Genomic DNA, 8,410 nt, shown 5'->3' with positions numbered 1-8,410 from the left:
GAGGCGATTTTGCAATTCTGAGAGTAAATTAATAATATTAGAAAAATCTGTTCTTTTTATTGTTCCTTTGTTAACATCACAAAACACCTGAACATGACTCAACACGTGCACTTCTCACAGTGATCAAATTCATCACACTTGATTGGACCCACTATGCAGCTCATGCGCATGAGCCAATCGCAATTGAGCAGTTCAATACACATCTAGCTTAATAGCAATTAAAATGACTATGTAATACAGTCAAGTAACCACTGCACCCATCCAACATATCGCCTTTCTCAGTCTCATTTTCGAGACGTTTTTCAAGTTTAAAGATGTATCAACTACCTCGCTTTTTGCACCTCCTCCAGTTTGTAACCAGTGCCCCTCAAAAAATGCATTAGTATTCCAATATTTTATTTGGTGCTTTGAGCGACCAGCATTCTTACTTACGAAAGCTTTTCTGTCGCACGAGAGCACTGTAACCATATTTACACTTAAGGATGTGAATAATTAATTTTACTAGCAAGCCTCACTAACAGTTTGCCACATGAACCCCCAGAAGATGGGCAACACGACCAGCATGCTTTAGCGTCAAAATCCCAATGAACTTGAGTCAAACACACGAGCCAGCTTACACTAAATTTGTAGGTATGAAACTACATTATTTAATGGAAGAAAAGCAAAGAATAAAGTCTTAACAAAAGTAGAAATCAGTCAGCTCACACTAAACTTGTAAATAAGAAACCGATTTATTCAATGGCAAAGAAAGGAAGAACGAAGGCTTATCCGAACTAGCCAGGAGCATTTGTAATCAGGCAATGCACTCTGTATAATTGAAAACAGACTTCATTGACTTTAATTCACAAGGAATGTACAACAATTTGAAAGAATAAAAAAGAGAGAAACAACGATGAGATGCTTTTTGAAGTACAAGGTGAGTAACCAATGCCATCCTTTCATTCCAACAGGACCCAAAAGAGGTAGCCCCTGCAACACATAAAAGTGCAGACAGTACAGAAAAATACAAGCTGTAAGAACTCTGTAAAGACAATAAGCAAAACTCTCATCAAGGACAGTCACTAATATCAACAAAACAGAACTATCATATTGTTTTGGGTGGCAATGTGTCTACTGCGATTCTCTGGTAAGTGAAGACATTCACATATAATTATTATGCAATAGCACTTAATAGCGAAAGTACGAACCACAACATCATATAGCTGACGTGAACCACTGCAAGTGATATAGCTGACGTGAACCACTGCAAGTGTTAATTAACGTGTGCAGTTTGATGTTGAGTGCGAAGATGCGATATCCTCTTGCCACACCTGGCAAGAGACAATAGGCTAAAACTCTTTCATTTAACATGATGGGTACCCATTCACGTTTGCCTATGAAGTACTGTATAAACAAAAGCAATGCATGCACAATATTGCTCCCTGTCTACCAGTGACCAATGCATACTACTGAAATTTTGCATACCGGTACACCGGTTGAATTTCATTTTCATAAATTTGCACTTCATTTGCAAAGATTGCTTCCAAAACATGACTTTGCACCACAAGTGACACTATTGCTAAAAATAATGCTGATTTCCGTGGTAGTGACATTTGCATGGTGGACCATACCAAACCAATGGAACGGTCATGCCAGAGGACCTATACATTAAATTGTGCAGTTGTATTTATGAAAACCGTACCTAATTATGAGGCAAGCAGAAGTGGAGGACTGGGAATTATTTTCAATTTGCTCTTATATTTAAAATGCACTTAAACAAAAGCAAGTGGGCCAATGATCCCAAAACCATTATATGATTTTGAGAGACACCGTAGTGGAGGGCTCTGGAAATTTTGACCACCTGAGGTTTTTTAACGTGCACCCAAATCCGAGCACACGGGCCTACAGCATTTTCGCCTCCATCGAAAATGCAGCCGCCGCAGCCGGGATTCGATCCCATGACCTGCAGGTCAGCAGCAGAGTACCCCAGGCACTAGATCACCGCGGCAAAGCAAGCAACTGAGCGTCTTCAGTTTTAAACCACACTAAAGTGAAGCTACAGAGTCCAGGTATCGAGCCGACATCATCTAGCTTGCATATTGACACCCATGCCACTAGTCTACCATGGCACGAGAGCCACTGCGATTATAGAGTAAGAGCTTGTTGATTCAAATCGCACTGGATAGGAAAAAATGTCCAAGTTAATTGAAATACATTTTGAAGGAATTAAGAAAACAATGCAGAAATTTCTACTAAATCACACTTTCACTTTTTATGAATACGTAGCTGCTGTAATTGTGTAAGAGAAACATAAAAGTCGCAATTATCGTCACCCTGAGACTTCTTTCAAAATGCCACCATTGTACAAGACCCTTATGTCTCAATTGAACGAAAATGTACGTTGCAACCCCACCTTATCAAATGCCATCATCGTGCTAAGCACGTGACGATACTTTTTCACTGCAAGACGAAAAACATTTGCTGCAACCGCTGAAGCCTCGGTCGCCTAGAGCGAGATTGTGGATGGCGACATCTTTCTGAACGCCCGCAGTCAAGAAAGTGCCATGTGCAAGTGGGCATGAGCGATCTGGCTTTCCCGTTGTTACCAAGTTCGCAAAGACGACGATGACAAAGCGGATTATACCTTGCTTACAACTTTTACCTTCAGGTCATCTGAGGTAAATGCATCAAACAACTTGTACTTGTGTCGTAGAGTTTTCTACTATTACATAGAGGGAAAACTGGCACTGCGACGCATTGCATGCATGGGAATGCTGCTATATGTCGGCCTCGGAATGGCATTCTCTGCTTTAATTTTGCGTTAAAGAAGTCTGAAATGAACTATTTTTGCTTTGCATTACATAGAAACAAGTTTTATATAAATTTGATTACTTCTACTTTGACATGCAGTTTTATGAAACCTAAAACACAGCAAACGGCCACTAAAGTTGCAATACAGACGACCATAGTTTGTTGTAGGCTTCTTTCATTCACCATTTTCCTACACCCTGCAGGAGTGAAATTTCGTTTTGAAAGTGTAAAACCATTTATCGGGATCCGTTTATTAAGCTTTTGTTTTAGAAAAACCTTTAGTAGTGCATTCGTATCTGCTTTTTAGCCAAAGCCTCACTCAACAACCGCCAACACTAGCCTAGCAGACACTTATATCATGCCATTTCCATCACGAAAACGGCACCCCTCATAAAATTTGAAGTGACAGTGGCACCACATTTCCCTGTAGGTATTATTGTGATGTAGCACAGCTTTTCCAAGTTTTGAAACGACCTAAGCTGAAAACAACTCATCAAAAATCATAATTCTAAGATATTTAATTTAGTGTCACCAGTACTGCCGATTAACAGACATGAATCAATCTGAGTGACATCAGTGACAGTGGTGAACGGCGTGTTTTTCTCTTACCCCCCAACGGCATCACGTGTTGCTACGTTGCTAGACGTATATGCCGACCCAGAGAAGCAGAAAGAGGATGCCAAAGCCCAGGAACACTGCGGCGACTAGAGAGATGATGAGTTCCTTGAAGAGGTCTCGCGTGAACTTTGTCGAGGTGACCTCATAGCTGGACATCAATGTCAAGGAATACAGAACGATTATATGCCTGAAAATGCCACCAACGCTCCCGCACCGTAGTGAAGTTCAAAAGTTAGTTTTTCCGCACAGCCGAATCGCTATGCAGTGAAGCATATTGTAAATCCAAAGGGAGTCGGTTATTTGTCACTTAGAGACGGTTATTTTGCCACAATAAACATACAAAAGTTGATAATGCAGCAGGTTTTCATTTTTAAAACTGATATATTGTTAAAACCAGTAACGTTATAACTGGGTCAGACTGATTTCTATTTTTGTTAACCTATCAAAACAGCACATTTTTTTGATAAAACTGGTTGAAGTTGCCAAAGACCACTCGCAATTTAAATTTATAACAAATTACACATCTTGTTGCTCAATTTTTTTTTGCTGACACTTCTGCAGCTTTTTGTGAGCAAGAGACTGATACTACTGTAACTTGCAAGTTTATTTAACAATGACAATTACTTTGTGTAACTAAAATGCTGCAATTATGCATGTGCTTTTATGGCACACACAAAGAAAGAGTCATTTTCAGCATATTTTATGCCTAGCTGCAGGACCAGGTCTGTAGCCAAAAAGGTGCCTTAGACCCCCCCCCCCCCCCTCCGCCCCAGAAATTCCGATGGAGAAGGGTGCTTTACCGAGGACAAGTAATAAAATAAATAGGCATTTTTCAAGGCATTCGACAAATCTCCCCCCCCCCCCCCCCCAAAAAAAAGGAAATTCGTGGCTACAGGCCCGTGCAAGACAAACGTCTCTCCCAATGATTTCCAAATTTGTTCTATCTGATTCAGTTTTATGCCTGCGAACTTCTTAATTTCATCGAACCATACAATTTTGCTTCTCCCTGGCTACTTCACCAGAATCTTGGTATTTCCGAATGACGATCATCAGTCCTCTGCCTCATGTGATCATCCCAGGTTCACTTTTGTTTTCTCTTAATTCTAGCTAAAATTTCGACCACCCATTTTTTCTCGCTAATTCACTCTGCTCTCTTCTCATCTCTTGAAGAGGCCCTGCAACACTTTCGAACACAGTCAGAAAACGCTGCCGATCAAAAGTCAAGGCTCCTGAGAACACGCGAGCCAACTATTATAGTGTAGCACATGGCCTAGAATTCACAAAAAATTCTCAAAGTCAGCTAAATATTGCTTTCTCTTTTTCGACAAATGACGCTACAGACTCCAAAATCACTGCATCACAAGCCAAATGTCAGCCATTGGCTGAATTGAGCATGGTACACTCGGCCGTTACTGGGACTGTCACGAGAGGCTGTGGCTTATACGCGTTTTCGGATGGTTATACTGAAAAGCAGTGCATTCGAAGAAAGAACAAAAAAAGAGAGAAAAAGTGATGAAAAAAGGGAAAAAAAAAAGAGAGTGCAATCGCAGTGTGTGACAAATCTTTGGAGCACTGCTCATACTGGACAGATAATGAAATATTCTGATGTAATGAATTCATGACGCAATAAGCTCCTTTAGTGAATCCCTTGTATAGAAGGTTTATTTTTATTTATTTATTTCAGACAACGACAAAGACAAATAATGTGTCCATTTGTCCTGCCTAGGAGGTGTGACAAAAAGGCACGAGTGCCTCACTGAGTGTCACATCCCTTCCCAGAGACACATAACTCAAACATCAGTGACAGATAATAAAAAACACATACAAAAGATTACATATACTATACATCATTAGGCAAAACATATACAGGGTTCTACAAATATATACATTATTCCATTACGTTGTGCAACTAAAATGCTGTAATTATGCATCTGCTTTTATGGCACACACAAAGAAAGAATCACTTTCAGGATATTTTACGCCCCACTGCAGGACCGGGTCTGTAGCCAAAAGGGTGCCTTAGCTGCCCCCCTCCCCCAGAAGTTCTGATGGACAAGGGTAAAACCCTTCTCCATCAGGTACGCACGTAATGTAATCGGCGAAGATCGGTAGCGTCAAGGTCGCCACTTTGGCGGTCCGCGCGCTCTCCACATGGGCGGAGAACTCCCTGCACGTGCTGTATCTAAGATCCATATGGCAACTTGTATGTCTAGTGACCTCTGCACGGACATCTGGACAAGCGTAGTATTGAACTTTCAAAAGGGCACGGCGATAGTGCTGCCCCCTTGCGAATCAAGGCTCAGTGCATACCTTCTACAGCTACTTGAAAAAGTGTTGCAGGGCCCCTTTAATAACATGGCTATCTTGATGCGTAACACGCATATATATCCACATAAAAGATAGGAGGGAACTTTCAAATATTAGTTTTGGACACTTTGAGCTCACGTATGTCATGTAGGAACATACAAAGGATACACGAAGAACCAGGCCATGAAGAACAGGCCAATGCCCATGAGCACCAGCGTGAGGTGCGGGTAGACAGCCGGATTGACCGGGCTGACATACTTGTACATGTGCTCGATGCCCAACTGGAAAATCAATCAATCAAAATCTTTTGATTTCACCCTTTTAAACAGAAGGTGAAAAAGGTAGGACTGGAGAAAAAGCCGAACATTCATCAGCTTGACAAAGTTACGGTCCCCAGGCAGACCTATAGTTAAGTTGTTTTAGCACAACATTAAAAAAAATATGTTACACGTACAGCATAGTGGAGTAGAATAGTACATAGTTCATTCGTATATGAATACCACAGGAATAAAAATGTAATGAATAAATTCAATAACAAGCATATAGACCCTGCAGAGTAAAACTGAAAGACAATTTATATAACATGGAAAGTTCAGTAACAGAAGCACACAATCAAAAGTCACTGAGATTTATTTTATATATGTTTTTGTTTTACGTTGTTTTGTTGATAACCTGCTATAAGAATAGGTCTAGCGTTTTAGCCTTGCTTAGTGTTAGAACATCAACATTTTGTTTGTTGAAATGGTTATTTAGGAAAGGCAGTGCATGACAAAGGCGCTGTTTTCCATAATTTGTGCGGGAAAAAGAAATTTGCCACGAAGCCTGATGGCGATGTGAATATATACTTTTATTTTCTCGTAGATCAACTTGGGCTAGAAATGAATCTAGCTTTCCTTGCCTGACATCCCTTGTACGTCACACTTTGCAGGCAAAACAGATTATTCTACGCTTTGATGTAGAGGTGATTATGCTCACTGCCGAGTCTTTGTATATTTAACAATATGTGAACGCCTCCGAGATCTGTTAAACCCTTGCAAGCGTGACTTACAAAGTGTTTATACATAAGCCACATTCACACAAAATTATTTCAAAGTGCTTAATATTATGTTGCAACAAAAACAAGATCATGATATATTGATATGTCTGTCTGCAATTAATCTGAATTAAACTTTAATTAAGGATTTATTTATTAGGGTAGCGTCTAACCAGGTTGTTAACAGCAACCTCACGTCTTGTAGCCTTTGCATTTAGGTTAGCATTAATTCTGCACTCCACTGAAGAGGTAGTTCGCACAGCTTAAACCGAAATAAGAAAGCCTTTGTTCCAAGTTCAAGCACTTTTTCAACGAAGGAACATTCGGGATTATCCACTCCCATGACCCTGATGTCAGTTTGATTTGGCGGTCCATGGCTATTCCTGAAACTCCGCACCAACACCGCGACCACGAGTTATCTAGCTTTTCATTGATATTTATGCAAATCCAACGATTCGCACCGACGAGTCATGAGCGCAAGAAAGCTAGACCTATAGTTACAAACAAGTCTGCGAATTTGTAAGCGAACAATAACCACTGTGCTCGAGAGACGAGCCGAAATGCCGACGCTACGTGGCAGCGGTTTCTCAAGTTTCAGCGCAGATAGCGAGAAAGCACTCGACGCAGCATTTTTTGGCGAAACTACTGCTCTATTCAAACTAGTTAGTATTGAGAATGACTCGTGAGCACATCTTTCATCGTCGGTGGCACTGTAATACTGCTGTCACCTCGTAATTTTTTCGGGTACCGAAATGCCGGTTGACTCGATAGTCGTGTGTCGGTGTCTCAAAACCATCGCCACGTGTACTCCTCCGTCACTCCTACATCTAGAAATAAAGCGATCGCTATTTCGCGTCTGCCGGTAGCGCATGTGTCTTAAATAATTCTAAGTGGGGCGCTAATAAAACTAAGAGGGGTGTAGCCGCGGTATAGCAACGCAAACCGGCGCAACCAAGAAACTCACCAGTCCGATGGTTGCCATGTTTGCAAGTCGAGTGACGTTTACGAAGACGTAGCGCAAGACGGGCTTGTTGGTAAACGCAGCCAGTAAAATCCAAAACTATGTCTAATCAAAAACATGACAATAATGACGTAACTTTTGCTTCTGCGATTCAAAATATTACAACCTCAGAGATTGACACAGTGTAAGGTGTCTGAAAATGATTACAGATAATGAGTGTGAACATGACTACGGAATATTACAGTCAAACTCTATAAAGTTGTATAAAGTTATCACAATTTTTAAGAACTTTTACGAAGCACAAATTACGGCATAGCATGCTTTTTGTACTAATAGTTGAGGAACATTTTCGAAAAACTATTTTGCTAACCAGAGTTTCGCTAAGTACCGCCATGTTTGAGCCATTTTCTCCTGTTTCGTTTTCTTTAGTTGGCATCATAACACGCACCCACTTGCACGTTTCTTTCAGTAGCAAAAGCAAAACAGGAAGTATAGACAACTTTATTTCCCTACACGCTATATTTTTGCTTCGTAGATGAAATACTTCACGAAAGAACACTTGATCGTCCCACGGAAGTGAAGTTTCTAAACCGTTTTTCGTGTCGCACCTCACGCAGAAGAAATCGGCGATCCAAAATCCCGCGAAGCTCGCAAGTCGTACAGTTGAAGCTCGTAGCTTCATTCAACCATAACGCCGCACC

At 40.8% G+C, this 8,410-nt stretch overlaps 1 protein-coding gene across 2 annotated transcripts; it reads right to left on the bottom strand.

The window, feature by feature from the left end:
- Positions 1 to 712: 712 nt before the first annotated feature.
- kud (oligosaccharyltransferase subunit 5 kud) lies at positions 713 to 7,835 on the bottom strand. Of its 2 annotated transcripts, none has more exons than XM_037415956.2 (4): positions 7,713 to 7,835; positions 5,884 to 5,996; positions 3,400 to 3,556; positions 713 to 969 (listed from the first exon to the last, which is right to left on the bottom strand). In XM_037415956.2, exons 1-3 carry the CDS (start codon positions 7,728 to 7,730, stop codon positions 3,430 to 3,432), a joined length of 258 nt encoding a protein of 85 aa, XP_037271853.1. In that variant the 5' UTR covers positions 7,731 to 7,835; the 3' UTR covers positions 713 to 969; positions 3,400 to 3,429. The 2 variants fall into 2 exon arrangements, with proteins under 2 accessions (XP_037271853.1, XP_075728380.1); XM_075872265.1 differs by lacking the exon at positions 7,713 to 7,835 and adding an exon at positions 7,053 to 7,106.
- Between the last annotated feature and the right edge of the window lie 575 nt (positions 7,836 to 8,410).

The sequence above is a fragment of the Rhipicephalus microplus genome, chromosome 8 (genome assembly GCF_043290135.1).
Source record: "Rhipicephalus microplus isolate Deutch F79 chromosome 8, USDA_Rmic, whole genome shotgun sequence".
In the NCBI taxonomy this organism is placed as follows: Eukaryota; Metazoa; Arthropoda; class Arachnida; order Ixodida; family Ixodidae; genus Rhipicephalus; species Rhipicephalus microplus.
This window is presented reverse-complemented; position numbering and strand designations above follow the sequence as displayed.